The sequence below is a fragment of the Temnothorax nylanderi genome, unplaced genomic scaffold (assembly GCF_030848795.1).
Source record: "Temnothorax nylanderi isolate EJ_2023f unplaced genomic scaffold, tnyl_v1.0 TNYL_tig0044_pilon, whole genome shotgun sequence".
Taxonomy (NCBI): domain Eukaryota; kingdom Metazoa; phylum Arthropoda; class Insecta; order Hymenoptera; family Formicidae; genus Temnothorax; species Temnothorax nylanderi.
The window spans coordinates 1,135,485-1,155,868 of record NW_027249106.1 but is presented as its reverse complement, the minus strand read 5'-3'; the positions used below and the strand labels follow the sequence as shown (position 1 = coordinate 1,155,868).

Below are 20,384 nucleotides of genomic sequence, written 5' to 3'. Positions count from 1 at the left end.
ATCCCCTGCTCGATTTTAATGCGCATTTCTTTTCCATACCTAAAGGGAGATGAATAATGTATATTCGATTTAAAAAAATTCTTTATTCATAGAAACACTGTACGCATGCGACACGAATATGTACAGTGCCGTTAGATCGCAGTATTGTATATATTTATATATTATTATAAATTATACCAAAGAATAGGAATGTGTCACAGCTAAGATAAGGAATTGTCGTCCTGATTGCGAGGCGGCCGTATATCACTGTTTCTCTTGACGCAATCCACCAGCCAGTGTATGCCCTCGTCCACTCCATCCCTTTTTCCGAATTACGAACCATTACTTTATATAATTTTAAGAGCGGATAAACGCAAAACGCATTAATAGTATCAGCTATCATTCATTTTTTTTTTTTTTTTTTTTTTTTAGAATTTTATACATAATATAAATTAGCGAAATAAACCCCAGTTTTGCTTACCCATTAAGAGCCGATACAGGCATTACCATGCAATCCCTTCTGCCGATCAAGTGCGCACTTTGATTGAATATCGGTTTTACTTCTCTAACACCCATACAGTCGGGTACGTCCTGCTTATTTGCCAGTACCAATAATGGTACGCCAGTTAGATGTTCGGACGATATCACCTTATCTAAAAGTAAAAGAATGTTTAATGCACATATTTTTATCATTTGCGTAATATATGTGCCTCGTTAAAATGTAGAAAATAAAAATTTTTAATTTTTCAAGAGTCAAGATATTTTAAACTTAATAATTTTATTAAGGAATACATATTGAAATATTAGAAATGTTTCGTATGCTGTTAGTTTACTTGCTGTCGCGGGCTTGCTCAATTTAATAATGCAAATTATCACTAGAGAACGCATCTTACCAAAAGTTTCTTTGGAATCTGGTATTCTATCACGGTCAGACGAGTCGACGATGTAAATCACAGCGTGAGATTCCGCATAATACTGCAAATGTAAAACAATACTGTCCAATGATCCTGTATGCCATTTATTAGCGCGACGAGAAATATGTATTATATAATTCCACAAGTAGAAGGAGAAATATAAGAAGGAAATACACGACAATATGTGTTAATTTTCTTGTATTATGCACTAATTACTTTGTCCCACAGAGACTGAAGCTCCTCCTGGCCACCGAGATCCCAGAAGTTAAAGGATACTCCAGCGATGTCGATCTTGCCGATGTTCAGGCCTACGGTAGTCGTGATCTTGCTCGGATTCATACCCTTGTAATTCTTCGTGAATTTCGTCTTCGCCGCTTCCAGGTAAGTCTATAAATAATCAGTAATTACGGTCACCACGTCATAACCTCGGAATGTTTCAAGTGCCCTACCGTTTTCCCTGCATTGTCGAGTCCCAAGATCAATATAAAGTATTCGTCCTTTTGCATCAGGTACTTGTACAAACCGTGCAACAACGTGTACATCTCCGTTACCCGTCGATGTCCTCGCTGATACAATTTACATGTTGTATTGTTTACATTTTAGGCCCACAACAGCCCACACTTGTCACGCTTGTGCCATGTTGACCGATCTCACCGATCTGGAGCTGGAGCGCTGGAGCTGCTGGCTGCTGCTATGCTATAGTAGTCAGAGAGAAACCTGAGAGAGGCCATCCCTTTGTTCTTAAGGCCGTGGCACATAGAAAAACTTAAGCAGTAAGCAAATCAGCCAATCACAGTCAAGAACTTAAGGCACGGCCCTAAGCGATAGCGAATCCATACCGTTGATTTCCAAGGCCGTTGCACGTTGCACGTAACAAAGTTTTATGGCGTTTTCGATTTGCGACTCAAACCGACTCGGGTCGCATCATGTATACAGGACTCTAGCATCATTGACGTGGAATACATACATATCTGTGTATGTATTCCACGTCCATTGATGCGACCCGAGTCGGGTCGAGTAGCAAATCGAAAACGCCATTAGTCATAATCGTAAGGCCGTAAGAAAATAGACCAATCACAGTCGATTATTCTCCTTGGTATAGGGACTCTAGTGGTCTCGGAGTGAAACAAAAAATTGGGGAATTTTTTGATAAATTGCTTTTTTTAGTTATTTTACTTGATTTTAAGGTAGGTTTTTGCTTTATTTTGATTTTTGAAGATGATTTGATTGGGGAGAAATTGGGAGATTTAAAAAAATTGAATTTTTTGGCTATTTTGAATATGATTTTCAGTGATTTTGTGTTTTTAAAGGAAACATTTTCGTCCCAATCACATATTTCAATGATCTTGGTGAATTTTGCACAAGATTTTGTTGATTTTTGAGCCTTTTTGCTATAAAATTGCGAGTTTTTTTTTTAAATAAAATCGAACAGTTTTTCAATCTCCCAATTTGATGTAATCTCGGAGTGGCATTATGCACATACTCTACTTGCTAGCAGGAGTATACAGTAAGACGTAAGCAGTAACTTATTGACTAATGGGATTTTTACAATTCAAGAATAATTGACTGTGGTTGGTCAATAGCTTACTGCATGCTCCTGCTGCCATTGTAGACGACGCTTGAATCTCGTAAATTCAGTTTCTCAGGAGTAAACATGGCGATGAAATTAAGCAAATCTATCGTCCAAATCACTTCAGTATTCCTATTACGATTTTTGCAATTTAATTAAGTTTATATCTCGATAAAAGAAAAGTGAAGGAAAGATTGAGGAATTTGGAGTAAACGGTAGTCTGGGAAATGTAGTCTAAAACAAATGTCAGAAATATCCTTGAAATATTCCATTTTATTGTTGATAATGTAGGTCTCGCTAAATTGCAATACATGCTCGTAATCCAAAAGTAGTACTACTACTTTGTTTTATGTACAGCGCTTTATTCAATTACTTTAATTTGTTTTTACTTTACTTTTTGCCCTCCACTTTCATCTCACTACTCGTCGTTCAGTCTTGTCATAATATAGTACTTATGAAGCAGCACGGTGCACACGCGAAACTCCTGTTAAATTTTGAAATCCCGTTTACTTTTTTAAATACAAACACCAGATTTCATTACCCTCGCATATTAATCTTACATTAGATAAAACCGTCGAAACGCCTTCGAACAAAGCAACGACGGCGTAAAAACTGCGAAAATATTTCCTGCATTAAAAATTATTAGTGCTTCTACAAGCAGTAGCACATATTCTCTTTTCTTTTCCAAGACTATCCGTTTACGTTAAATCGGACATATCCAAACGTACTTATCAAGGGAACAAAGTGTTTCCAAAATTTTGCACATTATATTAGTTGAGTTATACGTTTTGATGTTACGTTTTATTTTATTTATTATTTCGTTTGTGACGTAAGCTAATAATTTTTTTACACCTAAAAGATTGCACTATCTGTAGTGTCTAATTTAAGCGTTTGGCTTGCGCTTATTCCAAGTGAAGTACAACTTTAACATTAACGGGTGAAGCGCGTGCTTCTTCATACTATTCTGATACACTCACGCACGCACGCACACCTAGGGCTATATAAACAACTGCTATTACTTCACAGTACAGTTTAATAAAAAGAATTCGAGTACGAATGTAACGGAAACACATATCGATATACGTATTAAGTGTGATAAAGGTATATCGTATCGCGGTAATTGAAGTCAGGAAATTATTCCTTTAAAAAAAAAGAAGAAGAAGAGAATAGATAAGGATAAATTTGCGTTATAACGTATCCCGTCCAAGAAGCTGCGAATTCGGTACACGGATATCATGGTTTTAACACTATACATATCGATCAGAAATTTTCCTTATTTTCATATTACAATGTTTATGAAAAATCAAATGATCTTCGCTGCTAGTTAAGAGCGAAGCAGCGTAGATGCAAATCTCGCGATTTAACTGTCAATTCATACTTATTAGAGAGTATTTGCTCTTGTAGAACGGAGCACGTTGCTTCGAAATTATCATCCACCCTGTATCGTTTTGAACCGCCTTGCGATACGTATCTTTTTTCTTTTTTCTTTTTTTTTTATATTGCCGCACGCGGACGCGATAACTTTACAAATGTATAAGCTATATATATTTTTTCTTAACATGTGTCACAGCCCTCGTGGCTATAGAACACAAAGTACAACTACATAGATTCTCGATAAGACAATCGATTCCGTTAAGACGGAGAATCGCATAAAAAAATATCAGTTTAACGATTAAAAAAAGGGGGGAAAAGAAGAAGGAAACCTCACGGAACTCGGCTTACATGCTAAGATAACCGCGGGCCTGACTTCGTCTGCGGCCGACGAGGTATGCGATCAATACGATTACCACCAAGCCCGCCAATGCACAGCCCACAGTTATGGGAACGATGTCGGGCGTGTCGTACGAGCAGTCCTTGGCTGAAACAAAGATAAGATGGACAAATGAGTTTCGTAGGCACCATCCCAAAATAAAAATATATCATGTTACAAGCGATAAGATAAAAAAAAAACCGGACACTCACCTAGGCCAAAAATAGTAGTATTATCACCTCGGAAAGCTTGGAACTGTAATTTGGTTACTTTCAGAAGCCCCACAGTTACGTTATTACCCTCGCGAGTCAAGTCCATCTGCTGTTCCTTGATACATCTATACGAGTTGCTTAATCCAGTTTTGAACTGCGGCGCCACATGTACTAGAGTCACCGTCTTATCTGAAGAGGAATAAAAGTTTGTCCTAGAGAAAAAGTCAAGATCAAAGTGCAACTTAACTCGCGTAAAATAAACACATACTTGATTTATCATTCGGGAATTCTTCGGCCGCCAAAGAGATCTCAAAATGATGAAGAGAGTAATATTTTTCCGTCTCATTCTTTACGAAATGAATCGTGAAATTATTATGGGTGGTCTTATTCTGAGAGTCCCACGACAAAGTCAGGTTCTGCTCAGTTTTACCACACTTTCCTGTTCCAGTACTGTTGCTGGGTATGTCCATCGCCTTGTGAATTGTCTGCAAATAAAATTGATAATAACATTTTTTGATTGCAGTATATTTTAATACAAACATAATATAATTAAGACTTTATGCAATATAAATTTTTAATACTTATGTCAAATTTTAATAACAATCTTATATAATGTTCGCACATATAATATCCCACATATAGTTTCTGTGTGCTTACCACGTTATTAGCATTGGTATAAGAAACATTGAATTGCACAGCCATTTGAACGAGAACGCACAACGTGTTGTTCTCTTCAACTTTCCATTTCCCAGTGCTTGGTGGAGGAAGCGGGGTCGTCGGCGCTGGTGTTGTGGGAGCAGCGGTCGTGGTAGACATAGGCTTTGCAGTTGTAGTTGAAGTTGAAGTTGTAGTTGACTTGGTTGTGGATGCAGTCGGTGGGTTTGTGGATGGAAATGGTATTGGTGGAACGATCACTTTTGGTGGTTCCGAAGAACCATTTGTCACATGCTCATCTTTATTCGAAGGTACCTGATTCGGCTTTGTTTCTACATTCGATTCAGGCAGAATAGGCGGAGAGGTTGACTGAGGAGTTGCAGCTGCATTGTTGCCGGCAGGGTTGGTAGGAACACTTGTGTCATTGATATTGACATTCTTTGGGTCGCCAGCTGTTAAAATTATACACGCATGATTATATTTCCATACCATTCACAGAGTGATTCATCTTCTTAACGGCTTTCAAGGTCTCACGTCAATGAGCCTTCTACGCAAAGAGCTTAAGGAAAATGGTCTGTATCTAAAAATAGATCAATAGATCATATTCTACGTTTTAAAGGTACACCTTTAGTAAGTTTAAAAATATGCAATAGCTAGATGTCTCGAATATATAATATTAAAGGTTCATCCGCATATATTAGTGTCAGTTAAATTAGTTAAATATTCATGTTTTTTTGAACATTTTAATTATTTATGCTGCCAATCATTTCGGACAAATCATGTGGAAAAAAGCTCTGCTAAACAAAGGGGATCAAAGTTCAACAAAAACACAGAGATAAACCTTGGCGTAATTGCGGTAACATTATACAAATTTACCGAGTCGAAATTATTTTGAATTCACGTGCTTTAGAGTGATTTAAGAGATAGAGGCGTCGTCGTGACCGATTAGATCTGTGACACATATATTTTTTTTTCTCCCCCCAGGCGCGATAATGCTTATCGCGTACTCAACATATAATACATAATCTGGCATCCTCCTACTCGGGACGCGGCGCAACGTCATGCCACGCGTACGTGTGACCGTTTTGTTTCAAAGCGTATATAATCATCCGCGTCGAATCATAGCGGTGGGACGCGGCGACGCGGCCGGCGCGAGGCAAGTGCGGCCGCACTCGAGAGTCACCGTCGTGACAACATCCCCGTTTCGAGGAAGATCCCGACCGTCGTCGACCGTCTCATCATGGCGCTTCCGGCGATTCGGAGTGCGCAATTAATCTCCGGAGCGGCCGCGATTGCGACTCCGGGGTCGCGGGATCTCCCTTTTCGTTCCCTCGTCCCTCCTCGTCGAGGCGAGATCGCGAGGTCAACGGCGACGGCGACGGCGACGACGATGACGAGATCGCCGACATCGCGGACATCGCCGCGCGGCGATACTTGGCGCGGCCCAGCTGTCTGCGTCGCGCGGCGGCTGCGAGATCGCGAGCTACGTCGCGGATCCGTTACCTGACACGATCGTCGCGGCCCAGCACAGGAGCAGTAGAGGTCTCAGCATGACGTCGAGGGTTCGGGGAAGTCGTGTCGCGACACTACGATGCGTTCGTGCAAGCCGATCAGCGCGGTCCAGGAAAATGAGGAGACCATGGAGTGGAGAGTGGAGGGCCGAGGATCGTGTGCCTGCTCTGCTGCCATCTGTCTCGGCCTCTCGACCGCGCGGCATCCGCGATAGGTGGGGCTGAGGACGACGACGGCGGCACGTTCGAATCCAAACTCGATAATGACACGTAGAACGATTTATTTGCAAAACAATCGAAATGACGAACCATCCATAGATCCATACTATCCCGCAGTTCGCAACACGAACTTGGAAGTATCGCGGAATGTAACGCGTACAGCTTTGTCCATTTCACAGTTTCGCAATTAAAGTTATGGGACTAGAGCTCATGAAGTAAAAAAATCATATTCGTTTTTAAATAATTAAAGCCAAAATCTTTAGATCTCACGCGAAGAACATTTGACAAGCTACCAAAGAGCTGCATGAAAATTAGTTGGTGCACAGTTAAAATATTAGTCGTTTCTTTTGCAAGTTACAAGATAGCGAAACTGAGAATTCAATAGAACGTTTCAGTGTTAATTGAGAAAAAGAAAAAATTAATATCGTAACGAAATCAATAATAAAATTGGTATTTCTATACAATTATACATGTTATCCATCGCATATCCAACAAGGAATATCTCTCTCTCTCTCTCGAATTAACAAACTTATTTTGTGCTTCCAACAAGAGTTTGTAACATTTCATCATTTCAAAATAACCGACTAATATATATCTGTATATATACAACTGATGTCCGTTATATTTACATGAAAGTGGATTTCGTTAAACAACACAAGACATTATTTACAATCACTTTACAACAGAGTCAGGGAGGGGTTTAGGGCACAAAGATGTAGTGGGATACATCGTTAGTGTCTTCCATGACTTTGGATTGAAGCAGCTTGATCTCGAGTCTCAGCTTCTCCCTCTCCATCTCCTGCTTCTTTATTTCGTTCGAGTAACAATTAATTTGCAGCTTCAGCTTGTCCTTCTTCAGTTTCAGCATCTCAGTCTCGTGATACAGCTTCCCCTTCTCGGCGCGCAACACTGCCAGTTGCTCTTGAAGCAGTTGATGGCTCGTTTCGTCAGACAGTACAGCCTCAGATGTCTCCGCGTCCGGCTTTGTCGAGACCGGCTTGGTTGCCACGTTCGTCTCGCTCTCGGGTCCGCTTTCCGGTTCCGTTTCCATACAAGTACCCTCCTTCATGATCCAAATTCTCGAATCTGTTTCTTGGAAACTACTAGATGACTTTGGTGATTGTTCAAGCATCAAAGAGTCGGTTTGCGATTTGTGATTGGGCGAGGTGGACGTTTCCTTCGTGATTTTCTCGATAGTAGTGGTGGAGGTAATCGTTTCTATATCTAGAACTGATGTACGTAGTCTTGTTTTATGATCTCTATATGAACAATAAAATTACTAATTATTATAAAAATTAAGTTACCACGTGGCTTCGGCGATTGGCTGTCGTCTACCGCGTTTGACAAGTGATTGTTACAGTAGCTGTTGAATTCTCTCTCGTCGACAAACACCGACCCATCGGCGTTGACGATAGACTCGACTATCACCGACGGATCGCCGTTCTCCATTACCAGCTCGCCTACTATTTCTCCGTCGGTCGCTATTATGTCGCCTTCATTATTCGTTCTCAATAATTCGCCCTCGTTCGTATCGATCTCATCGACTACCTCTTCCTGCGTCAGTTGACCGCTGTAAGAGTCTTCGCCGTCGTTTCCCTCGCTCACTTCTAACTCGGTCGACAGTCCCTAAGAATATCCCGAGAAAATTCTTTCATTTATACTACGGCATTATACACAAAAAAAATGAGTATAAATACGTCTTACGTCTTGACCCCAGGCAGATTCTTGCTCCTTCTTCATTCTTTTTATGGTCTGCGCTATTTCGTCCTCAGATTCGGAATACATTTTTCTACTACCACCCCTGGCCTGTATCTTTTCGATATTACGAATTTTCTCAAACAATTGATACGCTCGTTCCGGTGTGATATCTTTCTTCTGTTTATTAGCCGCTGCTATGTTAAACAAGTCTTTGGACCGCAGTACCTTATTGGTGCGTAATCGCACGTACTCTTTCAATCTCTTACGATCAATATGCAACTGCATGAGATCTTGTACCTCTTGCTTAATTTCACCGCAGAGCTTTCTCTCCTGAGGAAGTCTCTTAAATAGATCCTATTTCACAAAATACCATTTTTAATCTAGCGTATTATCTAGTGCATTACGTTAAAAATTGTAATTCAGGATATTGAAGTTCTTGACTCAAAAATGAAATAGAAAAATCTTTTCTATTCTACATTCTCGATTTATTTCTGCATGTAGAATAATGTTTCTCTTAATTCTATCGTAATGGGACATTCTGTATACAATATAGCGAAGCAAATTATTAAAATGTACCTCTGAGATTTCGTGATTGTGTTCATTATTGACACTGGTCACTTCCAGCTTTGTACCATCTTTAGACGCCCTGACCATAATGTGAGCAGGACAATTTGTTCGTATGGATCTGTATAATACATGTAATAACGTAGAAATAAAAATTAGGTCGTATTGAAGCTAGGCAAACGTTAATATTAATGTATCGTTAATATGGGTTGTTCAAGGAAACGATTGGAGACTAACTGAGATTGTCTTCTGCCAGCGCCACGTGGGAGAAACTTTTGGCCGCCGTAGATACATGCATATTTAACGGAATAATACTTCAATCGCTCGCTGATTGGTCGTGCAGTTTTCATATGAGCCCCGCTCACGGTTCTGCTGTCTCGTCTCCAGTAATGCACCAGGGTATGTTTCGAGACTCTGTCCAACTTGTGCTCCAGCTCCTCGTAGCTGTCAAACATCTCTCCCAGGCGGAAGGACACGTCGTCGTTGTCCCCAACGCTCACGTCCATCGTAAAAACAGCGGTTAACAATCTGCGCAACAGTCAGAGAGGGAAATTAGCCGGTTGTTGATCCTCAATAGAGATCCGCGATTTTTCTTCCGTCGACGCAAGTGGAATTTTACCGTCGTCATCGTAACACGCGATCCGCCCGCCTCGAGAGAACCCGACGCGGATTAGCTTCTTAGCCAGGAGGTTCGCGATACCAAGGTCAGAATGGAGATTAGCACGACGGATGCGAATCGGCGAGAGACGCGACCGTGACGAAAGTATCGTCGTCGTCGTCGTCGTCGCTCGATCGGCCGAGGCTCGACTCGACGACGATCGAGCGAGGTACGGGCGTCAGCGTCAGCATCGTTCACTGGGAAGCCGGGAGCCGGGAGTGTCGGGACTCGGACGAGGCGCGGTGAGGTTATATTATGCCTGGCGTGTTGATTGGCGTGGCAGAAGCCACACGTCGGGAACCGTGAACACAGACAGACCGAGATCTCTCGGCGGGGAACCGGGCGAGCAGGCGACCGGGCCTTTCCGGGTTTCCGGCGGATCTGTCGCGGCGCGACGGTGACGACCGACGACGACGGCGATTCGTCGAGAGGGTCGAGAGAAGGATACGTACCGCGACGATCACGTTGCCATATTTTCGGAGCAGTCGGAGCGAGACGAGCGGGCATCCGAGATTTTTTCCGAAGGTCGAGGTCTGAGACGAATCCTCCGAAAACGTCGCGAACGGGGGTCGCGGGGACGCTTCTTGGATGTCGCGCGACGTCTTTTGAACCTCCGCGTCGTCGGAGCCTCGCGTTGCTTGCGTGCGTTCGCGAGCTGAGGGAAGCTTTCGGAACGCGCGATGCAATCTGCGAAATCGTCGTTATCGTCCGTCGCATCGCGACAATATTCTCACGAATTAATTGCGGCGCGATGTTGCCTGGAAACATTTCAGGAAGACGAAATGTAAGGTGTTTGCAAAATCCCGACGCAAGGTTGCGACCAAATTGCGATAAAAGTTTAAAAATGCAATCGCGGTAATCTTACGGACTGGATCGCGATATATGCGCATCGTAGGGCGTAGGGAGACAAAAGGAAGAATTATATCAAGGTTGTGACGAGATATTATAGTCTCGCGGGCTGCGGCCGCAATATTAGAAAAGAAATGCGAGTTATTCGTAAGATTCCAACAAGATTGCGACTAGGCTGACCAGAGAATATCTATATAGTTATAGCCATAGATGCGCATGCGTCTGTTGGTTAACGGATGAAACTGAACAAGCTATAACTATAAGATATATCTATAAGCTATATCTTATAGCTATAGCTATATCTATATAGCTATAACTAGCTATAGATATTTGAGTTGTTACTTTCGCCCCGCGTTACTTTTGACCCCGCTCTACCCTACAATTATCCTTTTACTTTAAGGACGCAATCAGTGTTTTGATAAGAAATCTGTATGTTTAAATATAAAAATTAATAGAAATATAAATATGTTATGCTGGATATTCTATTTTTTTACGTTTTAAATTAATTCTTAATATTAACTAGATATCACAATCACAAACACGCGCTATGCGCGCGCTATTTAGCTTCAATATTGTACAGTGCTGTATGTTTAAATATAAAAATTAATAGAAATATAAATATGTTATGCTGGATATTCTATTTTTTTACGTTTTAAATTAATTCTTAATATTAACTAGATATCACAATCACAAACACGCGCTATGCGCGCGCTATTTAGCTTCAATATTGTACAGTTACTATTATTAACCCTTTAAATCCTTTATACATATACATATATAAATTAAAATTTAAAATCTTTAAGTGTCCTCTGATATATGTAACTTGTTTTTATCTGATTACATCCGATATAAATAGATCAATCTATAGAGGCCCACCACCACCCCCGCCGATTCCGATCGGCGGTCTTCTTTTATTTACAATACGTTTTTTTTTACATTTTTATCATTTATTTTATTTCGCTATTTTATTTAAAATAAAAGAGTTACATTACAAAATTAAAAATATAAAGTGTACAGAAAAATTTTATTACAATTTACTTTACCATATACACATACAACATTATAAAAGTTACATTAGAAAATTAAAAATATAATATGCAATAAAATTATATACAATATTTCTTTTCGACGTGTAATTACATATGCAACATTCGGTATGCGTACAATAATACGAAATTCTCATAACGTAAAACATGTGATTATTATATGATTATTATATTATTTCTTATTAATTATTGAATAACAATTTCAAAGTTTATTTTACTTTATTTAATTTTCATGAGCAACTATATGATCAAGAAGATTGTTAATAAATTTATTACTAATATTTCCCAAAGGAGACTGCTAATTTTTGGCATGCTATACAGAATTTACAGTTTTGCGAAGTTCCCTTGTTTGCCAAAATATTAGAGACTACCCTCTAGCTTTAAAAGTTTAAAACATAGATCAAATGGGCAAAAATTTGACTGAAATAACATTAACATCCCAGATAAATTCTACATTAAAAAAAGTATCTCTGAAATGTTTTACATTAAAGGGCAAAATAATGGCATTAACCTACAAGAGGCTACATTAGATCTTTGTTATGATTATTCACCGAGAGACTTCCACATAACTGACATCTTCTATTTGTCTTTATTTATTGTCTTGTTTTATTTATTGACCAGTTCCATTCCTTTAGACATATAATGCTTCATCATATTAGATTAGTATCCTTTTCACCTTGTAACCAAAGCTAAATCTTCAGTCGGTGCGCCAATCTTACACAGAAAGCATTGTCTCGTATCGAATTCGAACACTATTGCGAAGTAACTATTGCGAAGTCGACTGTTTGGTAAGTAGATTACACATTATCATATAACACTTACGAGTTACTATATTTATTAGATAATTTCTTTGGTCTTTTTTCTCTGATTTATAAGTCAGCAGTCAATGCCACGGGTGATTTTGTTCACAAATTTCGCGTCCTGACCACCGATTTAAAGTACATGTCTACATTTCCACTTTATATGCGTTATTATTGACGACTCGTTTTAAGATCATAACCGAATTTTAAAACGTTACAAAGTTTGCATAATTGAAAATTATATAAGACGATAGAGCCAGTGAACAAAGCTAAGTATAAGTGCTTAAAATATGTATTATAAATTAGTAAACTGAAAAAACAAACGTTTCGACTTTCAATACGATCATCTTCAGTACGCAATATACGGATAAGAATTATCTAAAGAAAAATAGACAATCGTTGAATTCCAACGGAAAAAACTTAAGTTAAAATCTTACATTATAATTAAGAATTGAGTCGATAAATTACATATGTAGTATCTGATCTTATTGAGAACCTCTTAATGTCTCTCAATAAAGTCAAATACACATGTAATTTATCGGCTCAATTCTTAATTATAAAAAAAAACTTAATTAAAAACCGATATACTAATTCAAGTTTTTCCGTTGGAATAATTCTTATCGGTATATTGCGCACTGAAGATGATCGTATTGAAGGTCGAACATGTGTTCTTTCAGTTTACTGAAATACATATAATACATATTTTAAGCACGTATACCCAGCTTTGTTCGCTAGCCCTATCCTCTTATATTGTTTCAAATTTTAATTGTTACATTGAATAGAGTCTAAAGCTTGAGACCAAAACGTCTGTAATTTGTATTTATGTTTGTATTAAAGTTAATTTTTGTATTTTATATCTCTCGCTTTAACAACGGCATTTTGCTCTTATTTTCCTTAAGCTTGAAATATGATATATATAAAGAGCGTATTTCTTATTTTTGTTCAATTTTTATATATTTATTTTATGCTCGTCGGGAAGCTTAAGATTATTTAATTTACCCATCACCGCGTCGCCTGAAGATGGCTCAAAATTGAGCCGAAACGTACACAATTTGTATTGAATTATTAATTAAATATTACATAACGTTAACTCATGCACAACTAATCGCGCTAGACTTTCAAGGCCTATACTTTTTTCGTTACCGGTTAATATTCTTAGAATCAGATACGTAGCTGAAACGCATATAAGATATAAGAAACTAAATCGAATTCCGCGGGAAGTTAAATTACAAACATCGCGTTAACAAAACAGTTTGGAAATAAATAGAATCAAATAATCATGTTACAACTGCAGATATCCAGAAAAAATGATTTGTGTCTTTGTTAAATAGCAATTGCCCATATTTTTAGAGTTCCCAAAAGCATTTTTTTTTAAATATCAATTAACCATTATTTTCTTTTAATGATATACTAATATCTCCTCAATCTCGCAAATTATTAAAATATTACATTCTCTTTAACTATACAAGTGTAAGAAACATATTTTTATAGAGAAACTACGAAATGGCGCTCATAACGGAGTACTGGATCCTGGATGGCATAATTCTCATAACTCTCATTGTAATCGCTTACAATGCTTACCTTTACATAACTCGCAATTTCAAGTACTGGGAAAAACGAGGTGTTCTGCAAATACCGCCAACGCCATTCTTTGGCAATTTCAAAGAGTGTCTATTCCTGAAGAAATCCCCATCATACTTTTTAAAAGAACTCTACGAGCGAAAGAAGGATGTACCTTATATAGGTCTCTACATTTTTAACAAGCCCTTCTTGTTGCTTCGCGATCGCAAAGTCATTCGACACGTCCTCACAGCAGATTCTAATTTTGACAATCGATACTCCTCGGCCGATCCAAAGGATCGTATTGGTTACGCCAATCTCTTCTTCACGAGAGAAGATCACTTTAAATGGAAAGACAAAATAATGCAATTTTTTTTTAACGATGATGTACAGATGTATGCATTTGACCCGAAATGCGGAAAGCATTTAGTTGAATATCTTGACTCATTGGAATTAAATGGTAAGTTGGAGGGTATATTAAGTAATCCTTGAAATTAAGAAATGTAAAAAGACGAGAAAACAGGATAAAGACTGTGACTATAATTACAATCATCTGTAAAATTTTTGTAGTATTAAGATATTTTATGTTACTCTAATGCACACGTAGATGTTTGCTTGTCCTCTTCTAATATAGTAAAAAATGCGAAAATCAGTATAATATCTGCAGGCTAAACAGATTTAATCAACTGATAACATTGCCGGCAGGTAATGGACAAATAATAGACGTAATGGACGTAAGTACAAAATTTACCATGGATGTGATATGGAGCATTGTTTTTGGACGCGATGACGTGAACACGTTTCAAAATCCAGACTCCGATTATAGCAGACATGCCAAAACGATGTTAGAAAATAATTATAGGCGCACCTGGAAGATGCTCGCAATATTCTTCCTACCAAATCTAACTCGTTTTCTTAAACTAAAAGTGTTTGGTAAGAAGACAACCGATTTTATGCGCAAAATTTTCTGGGAGACAATGCTGGATCGCCGTAGTTATATATCGGAATGGGACGAATCTGAGTATCCTCCGTATCCTCACCCGCGCCATTATAAGAGATACGACCTCATCGATATTCTAGTCGACATCAAGTGGAATGATCCTGGATGGAGATACATTGAAAATTTCAGTAAGCCAAATAATTACGTTGACATAATTTATATAAAAGAATAAATAAAGATGTGTAACATAACGGCTTGCGATAACAAAATCAGAGTAACCGTCATGTTTGATCAATAATCATGAGAAACGAATTTATTCACGGCAAGTATCAAAAGCTTTTAGAACTTTATAGATAAATTAAATTTCAGGACTTGAACATGTCGAAGAAGATGATCTTTTGGCACAAGCATCTAGTTTCTTCTTATTTGGTTTTGAAACCATCTCAACGACTGTGGCCTTCGCGTTGTATGAACTCGCATTGCAACCTAAAATTCAGAACACTCTAAGAAATGAAATACTCGAGGTACTGAAGAAATCCAATGGAAGAGTTACACATAGCATGGTATGCGACTATCATCCGCTGAGTCTCTTTCGTAATTTTTTTATTTTTGTAAATTATTTTTAGTGATATATATTTTTAAATTTAATTGTATATACATTTATGGCTTATAATGCAAAGAAAATATATTTTAAGTCACAGAAAATGAACTAAAAATCAAGATAAAGTCTTATTTGACTATTTGTAATTATAATTTGAATGAAAAATTATTTTTATACCTTGTTTATTATTACCAGATGGAGCCAAACTCACTGTCATTACCGTATCTCGATATGGTGGTCTCAGAAACTTTGAGAATGTACCCGCCATTGGGATTCCTAAATTACATGGCTAAGAAAAATTATGAAGTGCCGGAGCACAATCTCGTAATTGAGGAGGGTACGCCGGTTTACGTTTCGTTACTTGGCCTACACTATGATTCAAAATATTTCCGCAATCCTAATATATTTGATCCGGAGCGATTTAACGAGAGGAACAAACGTAACATACCGGAAGACGTCTATATCCCATTCGGAAGAGGCGAACGTTTTTGTATGGGTAAGAAAATCGATTTTAATATAATCTCTATATCCTACATTAAGATATTAATACATATTTCTTCAGTTCTTCTTCATCAACATAATATAGACTACATACACTTATATATTTTGTAGCCGAGAAATTCGGACTTGTTCAAACGAGGTTAGTCCTGCTTATAATATTGAGTAAATACAAGATGACACGGTGCGAGAAAACTTCGATACCAGTAAAAATTGATCCAAGAGGACCCATGACAGTGCCATTAAACAATGTATTATATCTCAAGGTCCAGAAAATTAACCCTTTAGCGGGCTGTGTACATAATTATGTACAGTCAAAAAAGAAAACTAAAAAAACTAAAAAAATAAAAAAACTAAAAGAAAGTAAAAAACTTTCATCAGGGACGATCGGGATCGATGTGTGGCCCCTAAAGGGTTAATACTAATGTTATTTAGAACAAAATACGTTTTTAGTTAAAATAAATATACAATTATCCTTTTACTTTAAGGACGCAATCAGTGTTTTGATAAGAAATCTGTATGATTAAATATAAAAATTAATAGAAGAGTGCCCAGAAGATGATGAAGCAAGACAAAGAAATGCTAATCCTAAACCTTTGCCAGTTTCGCCAAGAAGGGGAATGATGATAGAAGAACCAGAGCCGGTAGTTACAGGAATGCAAACACGTAATGCAGAGAAATCGGAAGGAGAAAGCATACCTTTTACTAAGAAAAAATTAGAAGAACCGCCGTTTATTGAATACATAGTCCATGCAGAAATACACAATAATTCAATAAATCAGATAAATAATAATTAATCTTTAGAAATGCACAATGATCCAATAAATCAGATAAATAATACTGAATCTTCACCTTTCGAATCGTCAAACATTATAAATAACACTCAAAACGAAACACTTGAAATAGAAACATCCTTAGAAAACATTAACAACAATGACATGAATTCTTTAATTAGCGACAATGAAAATATAAATACTTTAAATTCACAAATAACTGTACCATCTAATCTTTTAGAAATACTAAATAGTTTAACAGGAGATTGTGAAAATTATGAGATTTATCAAAATAAGCCTACGCATGTAAATTATTGCGAGGACCACACGAAAATTACAGAGGAAAGAACCAACGACGACAAACCGAAAGACGACCAGGAAGATCAAGTTACTGACGATGGCGACTCCGAGGAAGAAGAGGAGGTAGAACGAAGTGAGGAAGAAGGAGACAGCGACAGTGAAGAAGATATAGACACAACATTCAATGAACTTACGATTACAGACGAGACCTTGGACAGAACTGAAAAACAAATAATAACGCGAGGACAAAAATACAGTATAATAAATAGTCGTGATCAAATATTTATGAGAAGAGAACATTATTTATATTTCCTAACCGCAAATGGTAAACCTACTATTCGATTGAAAAACCGATTAATTAAACTTTCCGCGAAACACAATATATATAAACCAATTATATTTACCGCATGTTGTTCCGCCGGCGCCTGATGCCTCTCCCTGGCCTCCACCTCCTCTCAGGCTGCTCGGGATGTCCCTCGTGTTCCCTCGATGCGAAGCAACGTTGCTCCTTCCCGCGTGGACATTTTCTGTAACATAAAAATAATCGAATCGATTAAATACGTGTCACGCGAATCGAACATCTTATTCGTTATTCAGAGTAATATTATATTTTAAATTACTTCTTCGAAAAAGGTTTCTACGTTAGAATCAACTTGAATCAAATTTTTCAAAATATTTCTTTTTACTAATTTAAATTCCGAAACACGGTTTAATGTAAGAACTGAATAAGCACAAAGAGGGATTCTATATCTTAAAAAAAAATAAAAAGTAACACTTACCAGAAGTGTTGGTACGCCGATGCCCGATGCCTATCCTAGGCCTCCTCCTCCTCTCAGAGTGCTCGGAATGTCAGCTACGCAGGATTCCCTCGCTGCTCCGATGTCACCTTCTGCGTCGTTATTTTCTGAAACATTCAAATGAACGATTCGATTAAGTAAAGACAGAAGAGATAGAAAATTTTTGGACATAAGTGACATAGTACGTGAAAATCAATTACACTCACCACTTTCTTTCATGCTGTTCCGGCCGCAAAATCCACCCCCACCTCCGGGTCAGATAGGAGTCTCGAGCCACATTGAGACTCGTGGCAATGCAGTGTGACTTCATCCCTTAAGCAAGAAAAATCAAGAAGCATTTCAGCTATATTGCATTAATTTTACAACGTTTTTGCAATATAGTCAAAATGTTTCTTGACTTTTCTCGCTTAATGGAAATGTAATTGCTGAAAGGAATTAAAAATTATTCCCTACCTGCGTTTTAACTAGGTCCCTTTTTTTTTTTTTTTTTTTTTACGTGGTGGAAATCTTCCATCACTGGAATCCCCACGACGTCCTGGAGGCAACCCGTCAGCAGTGGCAACCAGTCACGGTGGCTGTGCCACCGATCGGGGAGCACCACTGGTCGGGGAGTGCCTCCATTCTTCCGGGGTTTGAGTGACCAGTGACCCCCCTTTCGGGAGGAAGACTCCCCCTTCCCCGGGGCGGGGCGGGGGGAGTGCCGGATTCTGCGGAGAGCAGAACATTAAAGTTCCGCCATTTCCCCGCAGCCTACCGGCTAAAACCACCACGAGTGACCCTAACAGAGGATTTATTTATTACACGCTCACTGCTGAGAAAAGCGTGATGTCGCCGAAGGCAGACAGGGGGAGGATTTATTTGTTACACGCTCACTGCTGAGAAAAGCGTGATGTCGCCGAAGGCAGACAGGGGAGGATTTATTTTTACACGCTCACTACTGAGAAAAGCGTGATGTCGCCGAAGGCAGACAGGAGGAGGATTTATTTGTTACACGCTCACTGCTGAGAAAAGCGTGATGTCGCCGAAGGCAGACAGGAGGAGGATTTACTTTTTACACGCTCACTACTGGAGAAAAGCGTGATGTCGCCGAAGGCAGACAGGAGGAGGATTTACTTTTTACACGCTCACTACTGGAGAAAAGCGTGATGTCGCCGAAGGCAGACAGGAGGAGGATTTACTTTTTACACGCTCACTACTGGAGAAAAGCGTGATGTCGCCGAAGGCAGACAGGAGGAGGATTTACTTTTTACACGCTCACTACTGGAGAAAAGCGTGATGTCGCCGAAGGCAGACAGGAGGAGGATTTACTTTTTACACGCTCACTACTGGAGAAAAGCGTGATGTCGCCGAAGGCAGACAGGAGGAGGATTTACTTTTTACACGCTCACTACTGGAGAAAAGCGTGATGTCGCCGAAGGCAGACAGGAGGAGGATTTACTTTTTACACGCTCACTACTGGAGAAAAGCGTGATGTCGCCGAAGGCAGACAGGAGGAGGATTTACTTTTTACACGCTCACTACTGGAGAAAAGCGTGATGTCGCCGAAGGCAGACAGGAGGAGGATTTACTTTTTACACGCTCACTACTGGAGAAAAGCGTGATGTCGCCGAAGGCAGACAGGAGGAGGATTTACTTTTTACACGCTCACTACTGGAGAAAAGCGTGATGTCGCCGAAGGCAGACAGGAGGAGGATTTACTTTTTACACGCTCACTACTGGAGAAAAGCGTGATGTCGCCGAAGGCAGACAGGAGGAGGATTTACTTTTTACACGCTCACTACTGGAGAAAAGCGTGATGTCGCCGAAGGCAGACAGGAGGAGGATTTACTTTTTACACGCTCACTACTGGAGAAAAGCGTGATGTCGCCGAAGGCAGACAGGAGGAGGATTTACTTTTTACACGCTCACTACTGGAGAAAAGCGTGATGTCGCCGAAGGCAGACAGGAGGAGGATTTACTTTTTACACGCTCACTACTGGAGAAAAGCGTGATGTCGCCGAAGGCAGACAGGAGGAGGATTTACTTTTTACACGCTCACTACTGGAGAAAAGCGTGATGTCGCCGAAGGCAGACAGGAGGAGGATTTACTTTTTACACGCTCACTACTGGAGAAAAGCGTGATGTCGCCGAAGGCAGACAGGAGGAGGATTTACTTTTTACACGCTCACTACTGGAGAAAAGCGTGATGTCGCCGAAGGCAGACAGGAGGAGGATTTACTTTTTACACGCTCACTACTGGAGAAAAGCGTGATGTCGCCGAAGGCAGACAGGAGGAGGATTTACTTTTTACACGCTCACTACTGGAGAAAAGCGTGATGTCGCCGAAGGCAGACAGGAGGAGGATTTACTTTTTACACGCTCACTACTGGAGAAAAGCGTGATGTCGCCGAAGGCAGACAGGAGGAGGATTTACTTTTTACACGCTCACTACTGGAGAAAAGCGTGATGTCGCCGAAGGCAGACAGGAGGAGGATTTACTTTTTACACGCTC

The 20,384-nt window shown here is 39.3% G+C and overlaps 4 protein-coding genes and 1 long non-coding RNA gene across 10 annotated transcripts; 1 reads left to right on the top strand and 4 right to left on the bottom strand.

The window, feature by feature from the left end:
- Positions 1 to 63: 63 nt before the first annotated feature.
- Positions 64 to 1,479, bottom strand: Arfrp1 (ADP-ribosylation factor related protein 1). The gene is made up of 5 exons (XM_071704909.1): positions 1,343 to 1,479; positions 1,110 to 1,280; positions 873 to 954; positions 461 to 632; positions 64 to 300 (listed from the first exon to the last, which is right to left on the bottom strand). Exons 1-5 carry the CDS (start codon positions 1,433 to 1,435, stop codon positions 201 to 203), a joined length of 618 nt encoding a protein of 205 aa, XP_071561010.1. The 5' UTR covers positions 1,436 to 1,479; the 3' UTR covers positions 64 to 200.
- A 1,237-nt stretch (positions 1,480 to 2,716) lies between these two features.
- Positions 2,717 to 6,745, bottom strand: Lamp1 (lysosome-associated membrane glycoprotein 1). Its single transcript, XM_071704902.1, has 5 exons — positions 6,583 to 6,745; positions 5,083 to 5,531; positions 4,694 to 4,910; positions 4,426 to 4,614; positions 2,717 to 4,321 (listed from the first exon to the last, which is right to left on the bottom strand). Exons 1-5 carry the CDS (start codon positions 6,629 to 6,631, stop codon positions 4,182 to 4,184), a joined length of 1,044 nt encoding a protein of 347 aa, XP_071561003.1. The 5' UTR covers positions 6,632 to 6,745; the 3' UTR covers positions 2,717 to 4,181.
- A 499-nt stretch (positions 6,746 to 7,244) lies between these two features.
- LOC139771814 (uncharacterized) lies at positions 7,245 to 18,478 on the bottom strand. 4 transcript variants are annotated; one of them, XM_071704899.1, is made up of 9 exons: positions 18,347 to 18,478; positions 18,100 to 18,205; positions 17,876 to 18,000; positions 17,501 to 17,623; positions 9,309 to 9,599; positions 9,084 to 9,192; positions 8,514 to 8,861; positions 8,114 to 8,435; positions 7,245 to 8,039 (listed from the first exon to the last, which is right to left on the bottom strand). In XM_071704899.1, the coding sequence occupies exons 4-9, from the start codon at positions 17,503 to 17,505 to the stop codon at positions 7,510 to 7,512; spliced, it is 1,605 nt and encodes a 534-aa protein (XP_071561000.1). In that variant the 5' UTR covers positions 17,506 to 17,623; positions 17,876 to 18,000; positions 18,100 to 18,205; positions 18,347 to 18,478; the 3' UTR covers positions 7,245 to 7,509. The 4 variants fall into 4 exon arrangements, with proteins under 4 accessions (XP_071561000.1, XP_071560997.1, XP_071561002.1 ...); XM_071704896.1 differs by having other exon boundaries at positions 18,100 to 18,478; XM_071704901.1 differs by lacking the exons at positions 17,501 to 17,623; positions 17,876 to 18,000; positions 18,100 to 18,205; positions 18,347 to 18,478 and adding an exon at positions 10,182 to 10,450.
- LOC139771813 (cytochrome P450 6k1-like) lies at positions 9,801 to 17,378 on the top strand. Of its 3 annotated transcripts, XM_071704894.1 has the most exons (8): positions 9,801 to 9,971; positions 12,326 to 12,412; positions 13,916 to 14,444; positions 14,690 to 15,112; positions 15,294 to 15,487; positions 15,721 to 16,021; positions 16,138 to 16,274; positions 16,512 to 17,378. In XM_071704894.1, the coding sequence occupies exons 1-8, from the start codon at positions 9,801 to 9,803 to the stop codon at positions 16,548 to 16,550; spliced, it is 1,881 nt and encodes a 626-aa protein (XP_071560995.1). In that variant the 3' UTR covers positions 16,551 to 17,378. The 3 variants fall into 3 exon arrangements, with proteins under 3 accessions (XP_071560995.1, XP_071560994.1, XP_071560996.1); XM_071704893.1 differs by having other exon boundaries at positions 16,138 to 17,378; XM_071704895.1 differs by lacking the exon at positions 16,512 to 17,378 and having other exon boundaries at positions 16,088 to 16,350.
- LOC139771819 (uncharacterized) lies at positions 11,584 to 15,839 on the bottom strand. The gene is made up of 2 exons (XR_011717993.1): positions 15,703 to 15,839; positions 11,584 to 15,410 (listed from the first exon to the last, which is right to left on the bottom strand). It is a non-coding gene; the product is annotated as an uncharacterized lncRNA (long non-coding RNA).
- Positions 18,479 to 20,384: the final 1,906 nt, after the last annotated feature.